Here is a 21,997-nt window from a genome sequence, read left to right as displayed (position 1 = left end):
ATTACAATAAATAATAAAGGCATTATCAGCTCAGTTATTATAAGTGTAACATATGCCAGACACAACTAGGCTTTCTTATGTGGTAACTTTCCTAACCCCCACCACAGATCTATATGGTAGATATCCTATTTCTCATTTTGCACATGAGAAGAATATACATTAGTAGGTTTGCTAGGGTTACACAGTAGTCTAGACCCATGACAGCTCTCTCAGTCAGTCACATGAGAATGGGAGAATGGGGAAATGACTGGCTGGGCTGTCCTTTACCATCCTCTCACACTGACTTAAAATGGGGTAAGCAAAGGGTGCTCTGGACCCAGTAGTCAAGCAGCTCCGTTTTTCTGGAGCTCTTTGTTGGGAGAGGACATCATCAGAAAGGTCCCCAATCTTCTGAGCCTTACCAAGCAGCTCAGGAATTTGGAATATAAGCACAGAACACTGGGTAACACAAATTAAAGCTTTTGGATTCTTAAGTATCCTGAGACTAAAGTGTCGCTCCTAACCAAAGAATCAGGTTCCTCTATTCTTTGTACCTGAGTAGAAATTATTTAACTGCTCCCCTCCCCCTTTTAAGTCTGGGTTTGCTGACTGACATGTTTATTCATTTTTTCCCTGGATAGTAAAAATACATGCCTTCCAATCTCTCTGGGATGTTGTGAATTATGATTATTTTAGGAAAAATTTTTATCTCTGTACTAAGTAGCAATATTCTTTTAGATTTTTTTTTTCCATTTTGATTTTAAAAAACCATCAGTAAAAGATGGGAGGATTTTCATTCACATCTCTCCCTCTTTCCTTTGGAAAGAAATACACCACTTTGCCCTGTCAACTCTGAATTTGGCCATGTGTTTGTCTTGAAGAAATGAATGTCACGGCATGACTTTAACTACAGGATTTAAATAAGTTTCTGTGTCTTGACTTGCCACTTGTGTCTGGCAGTGCACAATGAGGAAAGCTTGTCCCTAGTAGTAGCTTCAACCCAGTCACCAAATGACATATTCATGAAGACTTTGAACCCATCCTATAGCTGATCAGTCCAACAACAGCCCAAAGCAGAGCCCCTTCCCGCAGCTGACCCAGATTCCTCAATCAACCAAGCTACAGCTCACTACAGACTGGACACAATTATTATTGAAAGCCACTGCTATAATTTAGATAATGCAATGTCTCCCAAAAGCCCATGTGTTGGGGAACTGGTTGCCTGTCTATGGTACTGTTGGGAAATAACAGAACCTTTGGGAGATGGGGCTTAGTGGAAGAAAGGTGGATTGTTGGAGGTGTTTCCTTGGAGGAGGTAAGAGGACCCTGAGCCCCTCCTCTCTCTGCTTCACCTCTATGAATGAGCAGATCTCCTCCATCACGATTCTGGCCATTTATACTATGCTACCACAGACTCAAGATAAGAGGGTCAAGTGACCATGGACCAAAACCTCTGAAATTGAGGGCCCCCCAAAAGCTCTAATGACTTATTTCATGTCTTTGCCATTGTAATGTAGAATTATCTAACACACCATTGAGTTTTGGGATAGCTTATGGTGCTGTATTCTTGTGACAATAGCTAGCTGATGTATCATTATTTTATATTAATTGAGAAAACTAAATTATAGGCACAGATACAAGTATCTCACACATTTAATCTTTCCCTAGAATTTCACTGCTACATGGGCATCCTGTTACCCAAACATAGTTCTCAAATACTTGTGCTAACAAGTGAAAATGCAGAGAGTAGGTTCATAGACCCTCAATAAAACAATGTCTCATTTGACAGTAAATTGTTTATGCTTACATTTCCCATAAAATGCAAAGGTGAGAGAAAACATGGTAATTACTTTTCATGAAGAAGCCTTTAGCTCTAAATACTACCTTCTAGAATGTGATACGGTACCATGATGGTAAAGAAATTCCTGCTGGCTCAGGGTCTGCATAAGCCCTCTATTATTTATATATCCTTCTGTTAGTGTTTTAAGTTACTGCTTTCAAGACCATTCTATTTTCTTGTCTTCATTTTTCCACAACCCATCACATTTGTGCAATATACATAAACAGGAAAATCCATGTAGGATTTCACAGAGCTACAGAAGAAAAATTTAAAGAAATGTACAGGTCCTCAAAGTTTGGAAAATGTACCCAGCATTGTTTTAAATGCATCATGATTATAGTTTAATTCTTATTTTCTATCCCTGCTTCAAAGTCAAATACCAAACACTAAGTGACTTACATTAATCAAGTGAACTGTATTAGTAAAATTTTTTATTTCAGCATAGATTTCAAAAACTAAACAGTACTTCTGAAGTTAAAAAACAAGAAAACTAGATTTTAAGAAGACTAGAGTACCAATTAGAGTTTTCCCAGATCCTGCCAGGGCTCTGAAGGTAATTATGAGTCTTTGAACTATTTGAATGCTACCAAAAAGTTTAAAGGAAACTAACCATAATGAAGTCACTGGATGCCCCACATCCTTGATTAGAGCTGGAATTATTTTCTCTTTATGTGATGGTACTATCTGACACAGAGGTGCATACATGTGCAGGCCCTGTCTACCTTCTTGCTCTCCTATATGAACACCTCCTCACTACCTCTGTTCTAATTACTTACAACCAGTCCTCCCGCCCCCCATCTACAAATGGCTCATTTGCTTCTCTATTCCATTCAGGCTCCCTCAGAGATGTCTTCCTCTGAAGTGGCCATCAAACAAGTCTCTCAATCATTGTCTCTCCAAATTTTCCACCTCCTCCTCTTCGTGTGTGTGTGTGTGTGTGTGTGTGTGTGTGTGTGTGTGTGTGTGTGTGTGTGTGTGTGTGTGTGTGTGTGTGTGTGTGTGTGTGTGTGTGTGTGTGTGTGTGTGTGTGTGTGTGTGTGTGTGTGTGTGTGTGTGTGTTTGCCAGTTCTGGGCATGGGTGCTGTCTCTCAGCCTTTTCACTCAAGGCCGGTGCTCTACCACTCGAGTTTGAATTTCCACATTAAGTATCTCACAGACTATCTTTCCCAGGCTGGCTTTGAACTGAAATTCTCAGATCTGTGCCTCTTAGATAGCTATAATTACAAGCATGAGCTACAGATGTCTAGCACCCAACTTTCCTTATAGTATATCACTGTTCAAAATTATCTTTAAAACTGTGTTTTCTATGCTTCTCCCATAAGCATGGGGTCCTTAGTTATGTAATTAACTGCTATATCCCCAGATCCTTGTCAGGATCTGTATAGTTGGTATTCAGTGTTTAAAAAATACATAAATAGGAAGTATACATGTTGCTACATGGAAAACAGAAAAAAATAAAGCACTTAATTAGTTATCAAATTAACTGTTTACTTGCTAGACAAAAATCTTTCAAAGCATAGAACCTATGGGGAGTGAGACTGTAAATAACTAAAGGGCTCTTGGGAACCAAAAGATTGGAAATTAATTTTCTTCTTCATCTACCACTAAGCCAGTCAAGCATGGACCGGCAGCCTACCTATGGATCCCATTTAAAGGAGAACACCAGTGGCATATATCCTGTGAGAATGAAAATGATTTCAAATGAGACTGTCAAGTAGCATTTAGGATTATTTTATTTTTATTACTGCATATTAAGTACAAAGTATTTCCATACATGCATATATTGTACTTCGATCAGAAATAACCCCCTCTATTGATTTTTCTTTACCATATCTTTTTTGTGCCTATTTTAAACAGCTTTTAGTGGGTTTCATTATATTATCTTTCTATATAGGCAAAATGTACTTTTTTTGTTTTTTAATAAGTATTTTATTGTGTAAATACTGTACAGAGGGGTTACAGTTACATGAGCGAGGTAATGAGTACATTTCTTATCAACACAATGTACTTTGATAGTAAATAATTAAATATTTTAATTGTTTCTTTTGTTGATCATGGGACTTGAACTCAGGGACTAGATATTGTCCCTAGCTTTTTTGCTCAAGGTTAGCACTTTACTACCACTTTTTTTTTTTCCAGTTTTCTGATGGTTAACGAGATAGTATCTCACTGACTTTCCTGTTGGGGCTGGCTTTGAACCCTCATCCTCAGATCTCAGCCTCCTGAGTAGCTAGGATTACAGGTATGAGCACTGGCATCCGGCTTAAAGAAACATCTCAGATATTACTGTCTGAGGCCTATCCTGGGGTTTTCCTAATAAGCTTCCAACATCTCAGTATGTGACATTTCAAAATCTATTGGAGGTACATAGCACTCAAAGAGAAGGACCTGGCTTTGTTAGTTGTGTATGCTGTTCTTAGAACTCTACAACAAATCTACATAAGTAATAGTAAATTGAGACTGATAATATATTTTGAAACAACCAAATTTGTGTGTGTGATATTTTAACAGCCCATGAATCCTTAGGACCACCCAGAATGATATACACAAACACAAACTATAGCTCTACAAGGGAAACTGAAGTCTACCAAAGCCTTTCAAGTACAAAATGCTTTACTCCAAATAGAAATGTGTAAGATTGGTTTTCTCATAGGTCATGGAAGCATGAAGATGATAGAAGAGACTGGGAGACGGGGAGCATCACTGGGGATCATGGCAAATGGAGGTACAATCATTTTGGTATTAACATTTATGGGATGCTGGGCCCTTCAGGTACATGCTTTTACTTAATCCTTATAACAACATTTTGATCCAAGTACTACTCCCATCCCAGTCTGACAGAAGTTAAGGCATGAGGGACTAAATATTTTTCCCAATGTCACATACAACATTTTTAGGAACTTCCTTAAAACACATGGCCTATCATTTGTATCTCTTATTAAATACATTGATTAGGTGGCCTGGCATAGTTTTGCACAGTGTTTTTAACGCAACCAGTACTAGTTGCCAACATTTAAAGACAGAGTTCACATAAAAACAGCAATCCTAGCTTGTCTCTCTCAAATAATAGTAACAAAAACAGTACCTATCAAACAATGCACTCACCCTCCAACATGGCAAAACTCAGCTAAGCCAAGCTGCATCTGCCTCTTTAAGGCATGGAAGGGCTCTCTAGTTTGCCAGAGTCAATTACTTTGAACATGGCCAGGTGACACATCTATTGTGTCCTAGAGACCTTGAGTTCAAGGCCCCCAAGCTTGAGCATTTCCAGGCTGACTGCATAGCTAAGATAGAATCATAACTTCAAAGTTGCTGTAAATCAAATTCTTGCCTTCAAGAAAACTAGGATCAATAGAACTAAAACCCCATAGGTCACACCCCTCTAAAAGTTTGATTTCTCTTGAAAAATGCCATAATCCTTAAGATGTTAAGTTAACTTACTAGTATAAACCAGTGAGCTCCAACCTTGGCAACATGTATTAGCATCAACTTTGAAGTGTTAAAATCAAATGTTCAACACAGACCACTCCAAGCCAAGCCAGGGATTCTTATTTCCCTAGGTTCCCACAGTGATTCTGATGGATACCTGTGCTGAAAGCCATTGGTGTAAACTCCACTGACCTATATAGTAGTTATGAATCAGTAATCCTAATTTCTATAATTTCTATATGCCACCAATGAGAATCACTCATTACTTCACAAAACATATCAGATTAACACTAAAAAAAGCCATTATCTTCTAGGGGTTGACAAAGTATGATACCTTTATTCTAACCTTTCAAAGGAAGTATATAGATAACTTAATATTTTGATCAAAATTCTTATGTGCTATTTGTATATTCTGATAGTAAATATTTTCCTTTGGGTCTCTTAGAGTCATGAACTGAATCCAATAAAGAAAAGAGAGTTTTCATTCAGGGAAGAATATTAGTTTAAACCACATGTTGTCAACTATTTGGTTGAGTTGGTGCCAGACACCAGATGTCCAGTGTCAGAAGATCCTATTAAAGATGTAGTCAGCATATCCCTAAAATTGAATCCATTAACAGGTTATATGTTGTCTAAGAAACACCTGTGTGCTGAAGTTGAGTTTTAGCCCAGTTTCTCAAACACAGTGAGATTAACTGGAGAAGGAAATCAGAGGCCCAGAGCACACTCATCTGGGGTTGCTGAGGCCAAGCTTTCTGTATTTGGTTTGAGTTTACACAGAAATTTTAGGAACATTATCTCCTTCACTTGATGTTAGGAACATTATCTCCTTCACTTGATGTCTAGTACCTTAGAAAACGGAGGCATTACTTACACTTACTTATGCTTACTACCACAGTCTTCAGTCTACTTGGGCTGCATAAACATGTCTCTACAGATTCCCCTGCTTTTACCATTACTCCTATATCATCCTGCCATATATGGAGAATCATGTAGCTAAATTAGTATTCAAGATACTAATTAGGTGGAACAAAGGTGCTTCAGTTGTATATGTGTATGTATGTTTGTATGCCAGTCCTAGGGCTCAAACTCAGGGCCTAGGGATTGTCCCTGAGCTTTTGTGTTCAAGGCTAGTGCTCTACCACTTGAGCCACAGCTCCACATCTGGCGTTTTTTGGTGATTGATTGGAGATCTGAGTCTCATGGATTTTCCTGCCTGGGCTGGCTTTGAACCATGATTGGTAGATATCAGCCTCCTGAATAGTCAGAATTACAGTAGCCAAGATAATAGGCATGAGCCATAGGTTCATGGCTAAGGTGCTTTTTTAAAGCCCAAATGTGTAAGGTCAAGTGACAGAATGACAAGATCCAAAGTTTTGTTTTCTCTGTGGATGGCTCCAAGGAAGTGTACAGAAGAGAGGGTTTTAACATATGGCTAGAGAGGCTGGGCATGAAAACTCACACCTGTAATCTCAGGTATGAGGGACGCATAGGTAGGAGGATGATAGCCAGATAAGCAAAACCACAAGACTCTGTCTGAAAAATAATTAAAGCAAAAAAGGACTGAGGGTATGGCTCAAGTGATAGACTACCTTCCTTGCAAGTATGTCTTAACAAAAACAAAACAAAACAAAAATACTGGCCAAAGCACCTGGAGTTTTCTTTTCTCCACACTGCTTACAGCTGAATGCTGGTATGCATCATTGGTCTAAACAAATTTTTCAAATAAATTTTTTCAAACAAATTTTTCAAATATTATGACGTTAATTTGGAAGATGCAAGGCAAAAGAAAAGCTGATGTGTATAGCTGGCATGAGGTATTATGTTTGTCAAGAGACCCTTATTCCCGAATAATGGAGTGAAAACTAGCACCTTTGTATAATAATTTTAATCATTTAAAAAAATTGACTAATTATGACTTTCAATGTTATTGTGATGATGACAAGCTCCTGGGTTTTTTTTTAAGGTTTTCTTCAAAAGTTCAACACTGTGGAAACTGTCCATTCCAATCAGCCAGTAGCATCAAACTATTTCCCAATTAAGCTGTTCCCACTGCAAATTCAGTCTTGCCCTATGAAAGACTTTTAGGTGTGGAAATTTCTGTTAAAATGCAAACATCAGCCAAGCAATTTGGTGCATGCCCCTGTAGTCCCAGCTACTTAGGAAACTGTTATAAGGATAAATTGCACCCAAGAATTTGGAACCAGTCTAGGTAGCATAGGAAGACTGTTATCTTAAAAAAAAATGCAAACAGCCAGGCAGCTGTGGTGGCTCACATCTGTGATCCTAGTTACTCAGGACATTGAGATCTGAGGATCATGGTTCGAAGACAGCTGGTGCAGAAAAGTGTGTCCATAAGACTCTTATCGACAATAAACTACTCTGGAAAAGCCAGAAATGGCGCTGTGGCTTAAGTGGTAGAGCACTAGCCATGAGCAAAAGAAGCTTAGTACAGAGCCTCGACCCAGAGTTCAAGCCCCAGAACGGGCCAAAAATAAAACATAAAAAATAAATGCAATCAGTTTGAAAAGATCACAACTTAGGCTGTGAAGAACAAGTATTAAATATGCAGGGGTACACTTCCCTCTTTCTCACCAGAAATAGGCCTGTAATTGGGGCTAGTTACTTAATTTATAACCTGGTTGCCTTCTGAGTCAAATAGAACCGCTATTCCACAGTACACATTGAAGCAATGGTCCAGTAGGCCCTTAATAAATAATAGTTGTCATTTTATCTTACAGAAAGAAGATGGTCAGGGATGCCCAAGTTTGAAAAGCTTTACAGTGGTAGGCTTAGGATTTCAAATCCACTTGGTTTACTTCTACCCAAGTTTCTTCCCCCAGTCCCTGCCCCCCTTATGCCAAACATTCTGGCGAGGAAGATGCAGGAGGAAGAAGGCACAATTTTGTTTAGCACTATTCAGATTGTATAGGCCCCTCCATGTATCAGGCAAGAAATAATTCAATTGTATAACAGGCAAGAAATAATTCAACTGTCCCTAATAGCCTCAACTTGGAAAGCCACACATTTTTTTTTTCAAATTTAAAAAGAAAGTCAATTTCCTTTGTAAATCTCTTTAGAAAAAAAAGATCCTTTACAAATACCCTTAATATAAACTACACCAGACTAATTACATGACTGATACTTGTGTATTTTTGTATAAGCACACAAGTCCAAATATACATTATTTCTCTTTATCTCCCAGAAACTAGCTCCAAACTTATTCTTCTCACAGAATAAGAACTGCTAATTTTTCTTTTTATTCCATTTCAGAAAACATTACTTGAGAAAGGAGTCAAGAAGATGATAAGACCCTGCCTTCTGTAATGGACCAAGTTCTAGAGAGAAGTACAGCACATCATATGGGATGAATCCTCTCTCTCGTGTGGCCTTGGGCAAGCACTACTAGAAGGTGGGCAGTACCAGCAGTGGTATTTCTTGAGACTGGAGAAGGGTTCTTTCCTGAAGGAAAATAATGTGCTTTATAAACTTACCACAATGAACATATAGTTTATATTTCCCTAAACATGGAGTTTAACTAGAAGATACCATACTTAACTCCAAACTGGGAGGTAGCATTTCTAGTTTGAGCACCATGTCTACTTTATTGGTGACAGAAAGTAAACTAAATACTGTATGAAAACTGTTTAGCACACTCTCCAGTACAAGTAATGATGTACTCTATCTGGAGTGCAGAAAATGGATTCAACTTTTGTGGAGTCTATGGCTTTAGATGCTCATTGTAGGGGGAAAAAGGCATTTCAAATATAAAACTCTTTGAAAGTGATTATTTAGATTAATAAATCACAACAAAACACAAAATTTTATAAGATGGCAATACCAAAACACCTCTAAGTCAAATACAGGAACAGGAATTTATTTGTATGTTGATTACCTGCCTTACACTCAAGTAAATTGGTAAATACCTCTTTGGGCTGTATCCTCTGATGAATTTTCATAAGACAATAATTTGAATTAATATTACTTTCTAGATTATGAGCAAACAAATCAGTCTTGCCTCAAGCATGGATGATAAATTTTATTTTATTGATAATGCAGAAAATATCACTCATCCTCATGTATCTTGGTAATGTCATATAAATTTTTAGGATTGATATCAAATTTGTAAACACCTCAATTTTCTTTAATATGAGACACAAGAACTCAAAATAATTGAAATTTTCTTATGAAGATACTAACTTTAAACATCCTTTGCACTGATTGTACTTATTAACCAGTTTATTGTCACTATTTTTTTGAAGATATACATGTCAAATGAGCAAGACATTTAAACACAGAAATAAATACCTTTTAAAAATGATGTACTTTTCTGGTATTAGTGGCTCACAACTGTAACCCTAGTTACTCAGGAGGCTGAGAGATGAGGATCACTGTTCAAAGCCAGCCCAGGCAGGTAAGTCTGTGAGACTATTATCTCCAACAAACTACTCATAAAAAGCCATAAGTGGTGCTGTCACTCAAGCACTAGCATTGAGTACTAAGAGGCTCAGAGTTCAAGCCACAGGACTGGCAAAAGAAAAAAGAATGTACTTATGTTGTACATTTGCTTCACTGAGTATATTCCTAATAGAAGAAACCTTCCAAACTGACTACACTTAGTTAACAATTAGCCCCTCTATTTTGAATTTATATTATATACCCACTGATGAGTACCTGGCTCCACACATTTCAAAGTGATTCCCAATGCAGATGTCCTGGTTCACATTCATACTTCAATGCTATCTTCTTCCTCAGCCTTTGTGTAAGGACAGCAGACAAGTTGGCACAGTGAAAAGTGTTCTTAGAAAGCACTTTCTACCCTAGGGTGGTTGGGGATAACATGAATATACATATGAACTGCACCAAATATACATATGAACAGCCCGCCAAACCTTTGTTGTACCTGAAAAGCATTCTCAAACTCCAATACCATTGAGCTCATGAAGAATGTGATAGTGACAGTTCACAGTGAAGGCAAATATTAAGTGACTGATGTTAAAATCTCTTTCAAGTTTTACAAGTTATGACTGTGTGAAGAAATTGCTACATATAACATTAGGACTTATCCAGGGGGCGTCTTGAAAAGTGCTAGGCTGAGGCTTGAGCTTCATTAGCTTCACAATTAATTCACATCTATGCTTCCAGTATTATTCATCATCTATCTTGTTTGTACAGATTTGGTCTCTTTCCAAATAAATTTCTACTCCTAAAAAAATTAAGTACTAGCATATATTAAATGCCCAAACTGTAGGTGGTTCTCACTGTGCATGGTAATTATGAGAGAAAAACATAAATGTGGCTACATACACACATACAAGTATATGTGTATGGCTATATGGATATATGTGCCTACATATGTGTAGATATACATAGTAAATACATTAGGCAAAGGGGTGAGTCATATGCATGTGTATATGTGAGAGAACTTAACTAGATATAGCATATATGATATATACATATGTAATATATATGAATGCATACACAATAATATGTGTGTATACATATGCAGAATATATACCAATAGACAGACAGACAGACAGACAGACAGACAGACAGACAGACAGATAGATGGATAATACAGTAGTTCCCCTCATCTGGAATTTCACTTTCCATGATTGGCTCCTACCCTGAGCCAACTGTAGTTTGAAAACGTAAGATGGAAATATTGTAAATACAAGCAATTCAAAAGTTTGAAATTACAAAGTCTTCTGGGTAGTGTAATGAAATCCTGTACTTTACTTTTCTGTCTCTTTGGGAATATGAACCACCCCCTTTTATCCAGGGAATCTATTGTGTACACTACCCACCCACTAGTCACTTAGTAGCCAGGCCAATTGTGAAGAGTTCACTTATTTTCCTTAATATTTGCCACTAAAGTCCAAAAGTAGTGATACTGGAAATTCAAATATGCCAAAGAGAGGACATACAGAGATACTTCTAAGTAAAAACAGTAAGAAAAGAAAAATATCAAATGCTGAGATAACTAAGAAATGGTAAAAAAAAAAAATATACTAGTTTTACTGTAAGATATGAAACTGCAAAAGTTCATAGCTACAGTGCATAATAAGAATGCTTAAGACAGATAAGGTGTTAAATTTGTACATGGCAGACATAAAGAAAAAACATGTTCTCACAGATGGCAATGTATGGGAAAAAAAATGTGTGTGTGTGTGTGTGTGTGTGTGTGTGTGTGTGTGTGTGTGTGTTAGAAAGTCTCAGAAAGAAAGAGGAAAGGAAGGAGAGAGGGAAGGAGGGGGAAGGGAGAGATCATTATATATGATTGGAGCCATCCACTGGGGATTTTAGAATGTATCTCCCACTACATATGCTATTTATATAGTAATTATACATACACATATATTATACATATAGGCATAATATATTGTAATCGGCATACAAATTTACATATATTTTGTCCCTTATATATTATATGTATATAATACATAATATATGCATGTATATGTGTCTACATTTATACACATATATGTATATTATATATACATTTATATAATCAAAGAAATAGTGAATGTTTCAAACTAATTATGTGGCATCCAGGATTCCTCTCATCCAAAGGTCCATATCGGTAGGTCACTATCGTAGCCTGGCAGACCATGTAGAGTGTTGCCTTTCTGAGGACACTGGTGAGCTATGAAGGGGAAAGTGGCCATGAGGAGACTGTCCGTGTTCACTGGTGCTGAGCAGAAGGTTTACAGTTAGTGACCCAAGAAGAGTGCCTTTGACTCTTGCTAAAGTGCAAAGAGAATTATTGTATAAAGATTTTATTCTTAAAAATGAATATCTATTAGTCTGGTCCCTACATCAGCTAGCCTTAAAAAAATGATAATAAAAAAACTATTGCAACAGTCCAATGTTTATTGTATTGGGAAATGCAGTTTTATTCTGATTTAGCAGAAAGGCATTTTGAAAAACATATTTAGAATAAGTCTTTGATATTGGTCATTCCTAATTTTCAGGATCCAAATAACCATTTGAGATTCAACATTTTAACCAAGTTAGTAGGTGACAAATCTATTACTTATTAGATTATCATGAAATAAAATGCGTATGTGCAACCTAGTAAGCATTTCTTTGGTACCCAGGACAGAGCTACAGTTTCAAAATGTTCGGACAGAAGCAAGGATGGGGGGCTGGGAAATATAAGGAAATAGAGGATATGGAGCAAAAATTAGAAAGGAAGGATTTTTAAAGGATTCAGTAGCATTGTCTCCTATCTCCCAGATGTGAGCCTGAAGCAGAAAGCCTCCAGTTTCCAATGTGCTAGGAAGATCTCTCACAGAGTGCTAGCAGCCTGCTCCAGCCTTGGGACTTCCTCACTGTCATTCACCAGAAGAAGCAGGTTCTCTAAAAACAACTGTCAGTATGCTTCCGTAGTTCTGTCAAGGTAGGAGACATCTCCAGAATGGAGGCACTCTAGAGGAAACCATTTTCCAAAGAACATGGAGGCCTATGTCTACCCTCTTCAGTCGTAAGCAGTTTGGAGTTATATTATATTCTTGTTAGATGTCAGAAACAAACAATCAGAAGTTTGTGAACTTTAACAAAATGTGCAAAAGGAATGGTTATTTTTTTAAAAAAAACTTTAATTGCTTTTTGTATGGTTATACAAAGGGGTTATAATTCTGTAAGCCAGGTTATAAGTACAATGCTTCGTGAACAAAGGGTGATTTGACTGTTGACCAAAGAGAAATGAGCAAATGTGAAATTACAGAGGACAATGTTTTGAGACTACAGTGAAGTTTTAGACTTAGGGTTCCCTTAAAGAGAGAGAGAGAGAGAAAGAGAGAGAGAGAGAGAGAGAGAGAGAGAGATAGAGAGAGAGTGCGTGCGTGCGCATGCACGTGCATGCATGCAGGCATACACATTTCAAACCTTCCTGGCTCTGTACCTGGGCCTTCTTGGGAATCAGGGAGGGTGTAAAGAGGATGCCAAGCCACAGGGTACAGATGGAGAACAGGGCAGGTAGCAACAAGCCTTTCATTCATTCAGTCACTCCCTCCACAGAAAAGGTCCTTAGGGGGATTTAGGCCACAGGCCTAGGCATAGTGCCTATTTCTAGTCCTGGGTGTTTTCAAATAAATTTAGGCCACAAGGTAAAACCATGTTGGAAGCTGCTGGCCTTAACACCACTTTCCCATTCCACAGAGGCAAAGGCCTTTGCCAGCATCCAAAGTGCCTCTGGCCACATAGAAAAGTAGCTAGAGGCTACAATGCCAAATGAATTGAGAAGGGATAAGTTTCCCATTCTCAGTCTTTTCCAGATGGCTGAGAATGCCACCTGGTTGTAAACTGCCCCAAACAGCACCATAAATAGGCAAACACAGCCCCTACTACGTCCTCTTCTTTATATATGTATGTTCATAGAATTAAAATAATTTATTTAGTAAATACACATAAGGCTAAAACTGAATGTATATAACTTAAGGTGTAGACAAGAAGTTTACATACAATCTTATTTAATTAGTCCTCATTAACCACGCTATGAGGTACATACTACAATGATTTTCATATAACGAAAGAGGAGCAGCATGCTAAGTACAGTTTGTGTGGAGTTGGGAGAGGTAATAGAGGAATATGTTCAATCCCAAGCAGGCCAGGTTTACTATGTGCTTCTCAAATAGCCACATCTCAAGTTCAGAGTTAGTTCCTAAAGGAGGAAACAGACCAACTAGATCTGAAAAGGAGACCAGGAGGTTTCTGTCAAACACTCTACTTCTTTGGCATAGGCCTAACTCAGCATATACCTGTCTGGAATTCAAATCTGGGCTCACCAGTTCTGAAAACAAAACAACAACAAAAAAGGAACCTTTCTGTGTCTCACTTTGCTCTCCTGTATATGTGGGATAGAAAGGGCCTACTATATATTGCACAATCCGTTTGCTATACAGTGCTTCTTTGAAAGTACAGATATTTACTAAACCATTTTAGGACCTCAATTCTACATTGCTGATAGTTAACTGTATTTGGGCTTCTTTCCAGAAACTCTGACCTTCATTAATTAGATGATTTATAACCACACTCAATGAGATGAAACCCCATGGATTTTATTACCTGGACTCTAAAGATGAGGAAATTCACAAGACAGACAAAAAAAGCCTAGTAATATTCAGGGTCAAGAACCAATCAGTCCTTGCTAGTAGTGCTACTCCCAGTGAATGGGTCATGGTTCCCTACTGAGTTGCTGCTGGAAAGTCTGCATGGACAATAGCAAAGTTGAAGTGCCTACCATATGAGCAAAGTTTTAAGGGACTTGCCTTCACAAGAACTGAACTGAGTCAGATGCCTGCATTTCTATTGGAGAAACGAAGTTCTGCCTTGGGACCTTTGCACTGTGTTCCCCCTATCCGGACCTTGCTGCTCTTGTACTCATGCCCCTCTCATCTCTTTCAAGGTTCCGACTCCCATATTAGCTTTCAGTGGCCTTTCCATGACATCCTGTTTGTTTGTGCCATACTGGGGCTTGACCTGAAGGCCAGAGCCTTGTTCCTCAGCTTTTCCCTTAAGGTTACCACTTGAGCCACAGGTCACTTCTGGCTTTTTGGTGGCTAACTGGAGCTAAGGGTCTCGCAAATTTTCCTCCTAGAGCTGGCTTCAAATGTTGATCCTTAGATCTCAGCCCTTCCATAGTTGGGATTACAGGTGTGAGCCACTGGTGCCCAGCTTCAGCCAACCTATTTAAAATTCCAACAATTATTGCTCCTAGTCCATTGTAACCTTCTCTAGCTTTTTTTTTTTAATATCATGAACCACCTTTCAACATAACTAGAGAATTTACTTGAATTATTTGCCTATTTACTTCTAGTAGAATTTAAAATACCTGACAGGGTCTTTGTTTCTTTGACCAAAAATAAATACATCAAGGGCTTAGACTGTGTCAGGCACAGTCTAATATATTCAATATACATTATTACATAGATGAATTCAAAAAACAAAGAGGTACTTTTACAAAGGCACCAAAAGAACCTATCAACTAGGAATGATTCCACAGTTGGTTTCCAAGATGTAAAGCCAAAATATTTCATAGCACTGGGATATAGGAATTCATTTTACAGTCTGGGTTATGACCTTCAGGGCTAAATTTAGTGCTCTTGGTGCTTCTAAGATTCCTGATTACCTATCTACAATGTTCATTCCAAAAGTGTCTCTACAAACTTAAGTATCTACTCATAATGAGAGACGCTAAGAAATATGACTAGCTTGCCTGTCTTCAGGAAATAGCACCAGGGCTATGAATGAAGTGATAGCAGAGCTAGAAGACAAGCACTTCACAGTTGCAAGACTGGGATTTCTATGCAATTTAAGCGGGGGTGGGAGAGGGTTCAAAGTTGTTCATGGAGGGGCTGGGAAGGTGGCTTAGTGGTAGAGCGCTTGCCTTGCATGCCTGAGGCCCTGGGTTTGATTCCTCAGCACCACATAAGCAAAAAGAAAAAAGCCGGAAGTGGCGCTGTGGCTCAAGTAGTAGAGTGCTAGCCTTGAGCTATAGAGCTGAGGGACAGCGCCCAGGCCCAGAGTTCAGGACCCACAACCTGAACCGCCCCCGCCCCCCCCCCAAAAAAGTTGTTTATGGAGACTGGTGATCCAGAGCTAAACCAACATGACATGAAACATAAAGAAACACAAATAGGAACATTGGTACAGCACTCTTCTAAGAGGAGGGAAACTGGCAAAGATGGAATGGTGAAAAGCATACTTCCATTTTCTTTTAATCTCCAAATCTTGTTCCTTATGAACGAAGAGGATAGTTAAAATCAAGAACTATGAACTGGGGATGAAGCTCGGGGGTAGAGTGTGTGCTTTTCATGTGCAAGGCCCCAGGTCCAGTTTCCAAAACCACCAGAAGAGTTAAATGTACACATATATGATGACAAAGACCACTACTCATGACTTGATGTCTTTAATTAATTTGAACTGAACATACTACAATTAGAATGAAAACAAAATCTGCAAACACACACACACCAAATTCCCCCATAAACCTGGGTTTCATCACTGCATAATGATTTTGATAATCCAGAAAGAAGCAAGGGGACATTAATCAATGGTAGAGCACTTACTTAGCATATTAAAGGCCCTAGATTTTTGGAAGTGAAGGAAATTCAGAAAGATGGAACCATTACCTAAGCACATCTCTTCAGCTAAATGAGAAGACATTGAATAAGAACCAAATAAGTAGGTAGTTTCTTCATAAATCTTTTTTTTTAACTGTAGCCACTGAGTGACAAAGATATGAAATCACTAACCTTTAAAAGTAGCTATCATCTCTAAAAGTTTATAGCTGAATCACAATAAAAAAAATCAAATACAGAACTTTTCCTCAATGGCACTGTCCAAGATACTTTCTCTCTTGTTTCTTCATAAGTATAGGTGCTGAAACTCCCTACTAATCAAGATGTTTTTATTTTTCATGAGATGAATCTCATTTCCTTCTAGATAAAGTGAAAGTGAAGGGGCCTCTTCTCAGCTAAGGTACAAAGTAGCTTAAGTGAACTTCTTCAAACTGGGGATTTTAAGTGTTTGTTCATATTAACTTTTACTTTTCATAAAGCTCACTGGTTCAGACTATTTTGAAAGTATAGTAATTATTAGCCCTGCCACATAATTTGGATAAGTCACTGTTATTGTTATAAACTAAATTTTCAATATGTTCACCACTAAAAGACACTGGTCCTTTGTGAATAATATTAATACTTAAAGGTTGAGTTAGAAAATGTATGCACCATTAGCCCTCTTAAAATATGTTGTACAATATTTTTCTTCAAACCTAAGAAAAACTTATGATTTACTAAGTTAATTTTTTATTATTAAGTACAAAAGGGTTTCAATTGAACATGTCACTTTATGAGTACAATGTATCTTGATCAATGTCACCCCCTTCATCAGTCTTCCCCCTCTCTCCCAATATCACCTATCCCTTCAATGTGCCCCGTTCCATTTTCACATATGTACACTGAATATTATGACTGCATTCTGCCACCCTTCCTGTCTCCATTGTCTACCAATATCTCCCGACCTCACCTCCCAACAGTTAACTTTAAATCATCTAATGACAAATTAAATCCCCAAGAAGGACTTAATTTGGAGGGATTAAATGTCTTCAAGACATTTAAGTATAATTTATATTTTCTTTTAACCAGTAAGTAGTCCAAGTAGGGAAGCATTTAGATAAAATTCTTACTCAGCTTATTCAAATGGTTTATCATGCTATAACTGCTGATGGTTGGTATATGCAATGACAGCTTTCCATGGGTCTGGAGACATTACTTATTTATATTATTTTCCATTTAGTTTTGGGAGTAAGGGTTGGTACATGAACAAACTGGAAGTTTGTATTTCTGGGATTTTAGCTGTATTTTAAACCAACCCTCTTGAGAAACCTGATTCATACACTAGAGCACTTTGACTTATGTGTACCCAATCATGATATGAATCAGCAAATTTGTGACTCCATTCAACTGCTTTATAAGACCACCAAAACTTGAAAGCCCAGCTCTTCTGACATACTTTTATCAGAAGATTCTAAAACTCTGAAAATTTAAAAGCCAGGACAATTACTCATCAGCATTATCTTTTCAAGGACAGTCTGCAGGCATTTTTCATGATTATTTTCCATTCTGGATAGTGAATCAAATCCCATCCAAAAAAGACGTACAACACTTATTAAGCACATACTGCCTGCAAAGAGAGTGCATTACCAGAAGCAAAGGAGCATAAGGCTCTGTCTCATTTTATTCCTGCATAAATACACAGCAGTTGTGATTTATTCTCTCAACTTTGTAGAAACGTGAGCTGCATCCACATGGCTGAATGCATGACATGCATTTGGACTTCCTAAGGCAATTTCTAGGTTCTCTGGATTAGCCAGCCTCATTGGGGCAACACGTGGCCCCTTGGCCTTCCTGCCCACAGGGCAAGTTGTGCACGCCAGCCACACCTTCTGCAGGTGGTTGGGTCGCCTGAGTCAGAAGAACCGACCACCTCCCTTCGCAGGGACTCGGAATAAAAGTGTGCAAATGTGTGCAAGGACTTCTGTGAACAGTGGGACTTACTGAAAGGTGCCCGGGCCCTGGGCGTAAAGGGAAACTGGCCGCCCTGCGGGACGCCCCTCCCCCGCGTCCCCGCGCCGGGGCTGGTTGCAGGCCGCCGCGATCCCTGGGCGCAGCCCGCGCACCTCGGGCCTAGCACCATTCCAAAGGCAAATCGCAAAGTTGCTGGAGCCCGGGCGCACCGGAACGTCGGGCGAGGGCCGGGGGAGGAGGAGGAGGCTGCTCTCCATCGGACGCAGCCCCAGGGCCTCCGGGGCTCCCCGGCTCGGCGTGTTGGGCGCGGCCCACGGGCGCACCCGGAACCTCCAGCCCCGCAGCGCCCGGCGTCCGCGCGAGGCCAGGGCAAGGGCGGGAGCCCAGGGCTCGAGTCTCGAGTCCCCAAGGCCGGCTGTGCCAACCTCCCGAGGAGAAGGCACCGCGGCGGCGGCGTCCTCCGCCGCCCGCCGCTGCCGCCGCCGGCCCCGGCCCCCTCCCGACGCACCACACCTAGCAACCGGCGCTGACAGGACGCAGTGGCGGCGGCGGTGGGAGGAGGAAGCGGAATGGCTGCCGCGGTGGAGCCACCCCCGCCCCCCCACCGCCCAGCCGCTGCAGCCGCCGCCGAGCCCTGACAGCTCCCGCCGGGGCGGAAACAGCGGGCGGGCTGCAGCGCCCGCCCACCCCGGCGCCCCGGGCCGCTCGGACCACCCGGACCAACTAACTCCGCGCCCCTCCACCAGCGCCGCCCGCCCGCCCTCCGCGCCCTCCGCCACCCCGGCGCACGGCCGACCGCCGCATCCCCGCCGCCCCGCCGCGGTGCACCCGCACTGCCAACACTTCGCAGCCCGCGTGCACGCCCCTCGGGGTCCCCCCCACCCCCGCTCCCCGGCCCGCCGCCGCCGCCGCACCTCGGGGCGCCCGCCCCCTCCCCCAGCCTGCCCGGCTCCCCACCCCTCCCCCTGCACCCCGCGCCTCCGCAGCCCCCCAGCCCTAGCCGCGGGGCTGCACGCCCGGCCGCCGCCGCTGCCTCCTCCCTCCCGGCCACCCCTGGCCATCCTGGGGCTTGGTAGCCGCGGCAGGAGTTTCCGCGCGCCCCGCACCCCCGCCCACCCCCGGGCCATTTACCGATGTGGTTGTCCTCGATGTGCTCGATGAGGTCGGCCAGGGTGGGGAAGTGGAGTCCGCAGCCCCCGAACCGGCAGGTATTGGAGAAGAAGGAGGCGGCGGCGATGCCTGTCATGGTGCTACATCGAGAGCCCCCCTGGTGTCGGCTCTGCGAGCGCCGGGCGAGCGGAGGGAAGGGAGGGAGGCCGGGTGGGGTGGGGTGAGGAGAGGAGGGGCTGGGGAGGGGGGGGCAGAGGCGGGGTGAGGGGAGCGGAGAGGACGGGACGGAGGGAGAGGGGGCCGGAGAGATGGCAGGAGAGCGCGGAGCCACCGGGAGGCAGAGGGGAGGCGGCGGCGGCGGCGGCGGCGGCGGGCGCGCGGGGGGGAGGGTGGGGGCGGGGGCGGCCGCCGCAGCTGGGAGGAGGGACCAGGCGCGCGCCACAGTTGTGCGGCCCCAGCCTCGGCTCGCCTCGGACCCAGGCCTCACCTGGCAGAGCTTGCCACCAACTTTATCCTCCCTAGGCCTGCTCTGCAGTTTGCCAGGCACATGATCGGTTTGGAGCCCCCTTGGTTAGGCACATTGCATTCTTCATAGACAGATAGACATCTATTAATTACACATACTTCCCTGCCGAGAGCCCTCTGGGAGTTCAACCAGCCCCTCCCAGGGCCGTCCCTGGCCACTTGGCCACCTGTCTAAGTGTCACTGACATCCACAGGAGACCCAAGAAAGGTAATTGTGTGCACCTTACTCTTTAAACCTTCCCTTAAAAAAAAAAGCCTATAGTCTCTGGAGATTTGTACTAACTAATTGATTTTAATGAAGCTTCCCTCTAGGCCCAACGAAAACCTTAGCTTTATTTAAATTTCAAAATAGAGTGCTTGGTTGTCAAGTGCATTTGTCTGTGTTTTACATATGTATCATGTTTATTGTTCAACTCTCTACCCCTTTTGGGAAAACAAAACCTCAAATAATTTCATTACCCCAAGTTTCATTAGAGTACCCCACTGCCAAAGCCCAAGCCGCGTAATTAACTCATCTGTGTGTTTCTGACACAGCACAAAGCATAGCACGTTGATTTGTCTAGGAGTGGAAACTGAGTCAAGAGACTTAGTTTGCTTTACTTACAAGTGAAGATTTCTTCTGTCAATGAAGAGCATCCTGTCCCCTGATTATTTATACCATAATGATAACCAGCTATGTCCTGGAGTGTTGCAATTTCCTCTCAAAACCCACATTTTGCTAAAGATTCCTTTCTGGGCCCCAATCCCACCCCTAGTTACAGTCACATTTTTATCGCAGGTGTATATTTTACAGTAGCACTTTTCCAGTTGCCTAAAGAACATTATATATTAATATCCAAGAATACAATTTTGTTAATACATGCATGTTAAATTTAGCATTTTTCTTAGGGCAAATTTCTCTTCCCTTTTTGTGCAGATTCTAGAAAATAGTATATGCATCTCTAGTGCTGTTTCTAATAATAGAATTGTGAAGGCTTTTCATGTAAATATAAGTACCAGTACATACAGTATTTCTGCATTTCCCCATCACAGCAATTGGTCTCCTCGCCCGTGACACTTTATCTTCTGGTCTGCCACTTCTGTCTTGACAAACTTGAGAGATGTGCTGGGTGGGGTTAGGGGCAATGTGTGTGTATCATTAAGGTTTAGTTTGATGCCAAGAATGGTTTCCTGGGCCCAAATGGGAGGTAGGGATAGAGCTGATAAGGAGCCAAGGACCTGCTTGGCTGAAGACTGAGGCCAAGGCCAGACAAGGGCCTAAAGAGCAAAAGTTAGAATTCTAAATGTTGAATTAGAATTTTGGCAGCTGTTTAGTGCATTCAGCTGCCCAGCCTGGGAAAGCCTTCAGCAGAGAACAGGCAGAATATCTGGCAGAAACACACCATACTGAGTGACATGGAAATGCATTACAAAAAATTCAGCCAAAACATAATGCCAGAAAAGCCTTCCTAGAGGTAAGTGTTAGGCATCTCCATTCTGCAGTAGTTGGGGAACACTTGAGCTTTGAAGAAGTATAACTGATTTAGAGGGAATAACTGCCTTGCAGAGTTCTCAACTTCAGTAAGAACATGGAGAGGCTCTGAGGTGACCCCAACAAGACTCAAGAGATGGGAAGTGTACAGGTGGAAGACGAAGGAAGGGAATGGGCCTTACTAATGCACAGCTTTTCTCGGCCTTCACTGTCTACTACCTCCTAAAACAAGGTCGGAAACACTTGGAAAACCGAACAGAACAAATACACATGTTTAATGAAGGAGCCAAAATAACTTAGAAAATGAAATTGATTTTTAAGACAAATTATTGTTTGTATGTTGGATAGTTATGAGAGTGTAAAGAATCAGTTTGTTTGTATGATGAACTCACCCTACTCCCTCTCATATACAAACTGAATCTGTGCTTATATAGCATTCTGTTCACATTGCCTTCCTTCCTTCCTTTTTTCCTTCCTTCCTTCCTTCTTTCTTTTTTCTTTCTCTCATTTCTTTGTCTTTCTTTTGTAATTTCAACATTAGTGTTGAAATTTGGCCTTTTAATGGATACATGATTAAGATTTTTTTAACTCTGGAAGATATTCTGCTCT

At 41.2% G+C, this 21,997-nt stretch overlaps 1 protein-coding gene across 1 annotated transcript in view; it reads right to left on the bottom strand.

The window, feature by feature from the left end:
• The window catches only part of Jazf1 (JAZF zinc finger 1), a 328,106-nt gene extending 308,381 nt beyond the window's left edge, over positions 1–19,725 (bottom strand). Inside the window, exon 1 of the mRNA XM_069996031.1 lies at positions 19,414–19,725. Coding sequence (XP_069852132.1) covers positions 19,414–19,528 — 115 coding nt within the window. The 5' untranslated portion in view covers positions 19,529–19,725. The remainder of the gene's footprint in view (positions 1–19,413) is intronic.
• Positions 19,726–21,997: the final 2,272 nt, after the last annotated feature.

The sequence above is a fragment of the Dipodomys merriami genome, unplaced genomic scaffold (assembly GCF_024711535.1).
Source record: "Dipodomys merriami isolate MVZ:Mamm:240054 unplaced genomic scaffold, mDipMer1.0.p SCAF_5, whole genome shotgun sequence".
In the NCBI taxonomy this organism is placed as follows: Eukaryota; Metazoa; Chordata; class Mammalia; order Rodentia; family Heteromyidae; genus Dipodomys; species Dipodomys merriami.
This window is presented reverse-complemented; position numbering and strand designations above follow the sequence as displayed.